This window comes from Gobio gobio (assembly GCF_949357685.1).
Source record: "Gobio gobio genome assembly, chromosome: 21".
NCBI lineage: Eukaryota > Metazoa > Chordata > Actinopteri > Cypriniformes > Gobionidae > Gobio > Gobio gobio.
Genome location: NC_137117.1, coordinates 993,679 through 995,424, shown reverse-complemented (window position 1 = coordinate 995,424; position 1,746 = coordinate 993,679). Strand labels below are relative to the sequence as shown.

The window sequence follows — 1,746 nt, the reverse complement described above, 5'->3', positions numbered from 1 at the left end:
ATTCTCACACACACACTCTCTCTCACACATTCTCACACTCTCACACACACACACACACACACACACATCCACTCACTCTCACACTTTCTCTCACACACACACACATGCACACTCACACACACATACACACACCCTCTCTCTCACACACACACACATCCACACTCACACACACGCACTCTCGCACGCACACACGCACTCACTCACTCACACACACACACACACACACACATCCATCCACACACTCTCACACACACACATCCACTCACTCACTCTCTCACACACACACACACTCACACACACACACACACACACACACACTCTCTCACACACTCTCACATATTCTCACATTCTCTCTCTCTCACACATTCTCACACACACACACACACACACACACACACACACACACACACACACACTCTCTCACACACTCTCACATATTCTCACATTCTCTCTCTCTCACACATTCTCACACACACACACACACACACACACTCACACACATCCACTCACTCTCACTCACTCACTCACTCACACACACGCACACACACACACACACTGCATCACAGGAGACATTCTGCATTTTTCATTTTCAAAAAACATCACTTAGTCTGATTTATAAGATGTTTTCCTCATGGGGACTTAAAATGTCCCACAATGATGAGGATTTCGGATATTGCCATCTTTGTGGGGACATTTTGTCCCCATAACGTAGAGATTACCAGTCCACACACACACACATACACACACTCACTCACACTCTCACACACATACACTCACAAACACACACACACTTAATAATTACTAATTCATGCTTGTAATAAATTCCCCAAAATAATGCATCTCCCCATGATTTTAATCTCCCATTTCTTGAATGATTGAATCCTCTCAGAGTCGTTTCTGGACTCGTTTTCCGGCATTTGTGAGATGCCTGACTTCGACCTGTCTCCTTTGGGCTCGTCTGACTTCCTGCTGGAGCGGGGCGGGGCTACGGACGCCATTGGCCTCCCATTGGACGGCTTCATCTCGCTGTCTCCGCCCCACAGCCAGGACTATCACTTCGGCCTGGAGGAGCACGAGGGCATCAGCGAGCTGTTCGACTGCGACTTCAGCGGCCTCGGCCCTCTGGAGTTCTGACCGGCCCAAACCCAAACCGCTTCACTGGCCAATCCGGATCAGCTCAGGAAGGCGGACATTTAATTTATTAACAGAGACGAGTCACCTTTGGTTTGATGTTTATCTGATGTAATGTCGTCGTGAAGGTTTTAGGATGAGAGTTTGACTGTTAACTGACAGGTTTCATGGACTATTTCTCAGGTGAGTGATTACGTGCTGGTGTGTTTTCAGGCTCGGGTTATGGCGCAAAGGTGCACGATAATCAATCGAGAGGGACTTACAGAAAATTAAAGGATTAGTTCACTTTTAAATAACTTTTGCTGATAATTTCCTCACCCTCATGTCATCCAAGATGTCCATGTCTTTCTTTCTGCAGTCGAACAGAAATCAAGGTTTTTGATGAAAATATTCCAGGATTTTTCTCCATATAATGGACTTCAATGGGCTCCAAACGGGTCAGTTTCAGTGCAGCTTCAAACGACACCAGATGATGAATAAGGGTCTGATCTAGACAAACCATCAGCTTCTGAGAGAAACCCAGCAGAATTTATGATATTATTTTGCCTCTTATCAGACGAACGTGATCATCTCTGAGTGAGGTCAAATACGAGCGTGGTCATAGATGTATACGTA

The 1,746-nt window shown here is 45.9% G+C and overlaps 1 protein-coding gene across 1 annotated transcript in view; it reads left to right on the top strand.

The window, feature by feature from the left end:
* Positions 1-1,384, top strand: part of e2f1 (E2F transcription factor 1) — a gene marked incomplete at its 5' end in the record, with an annotated part of 16,519 nt that extends 15,135 nt beyond the window's left edge. Inside the window, 1 exon segment of the mRNA XM_079802242.1 lies at positions 890-1,384. Coding sequence (XP_079658368.1) covers positions 890-1,134 — 245 coding nt within the window. The 3' untranslated portion in view covers positions 1,135-1,384.
* Between the last annotated feature and the right edge of the window lie 362 nt (positions 1,385-1,746).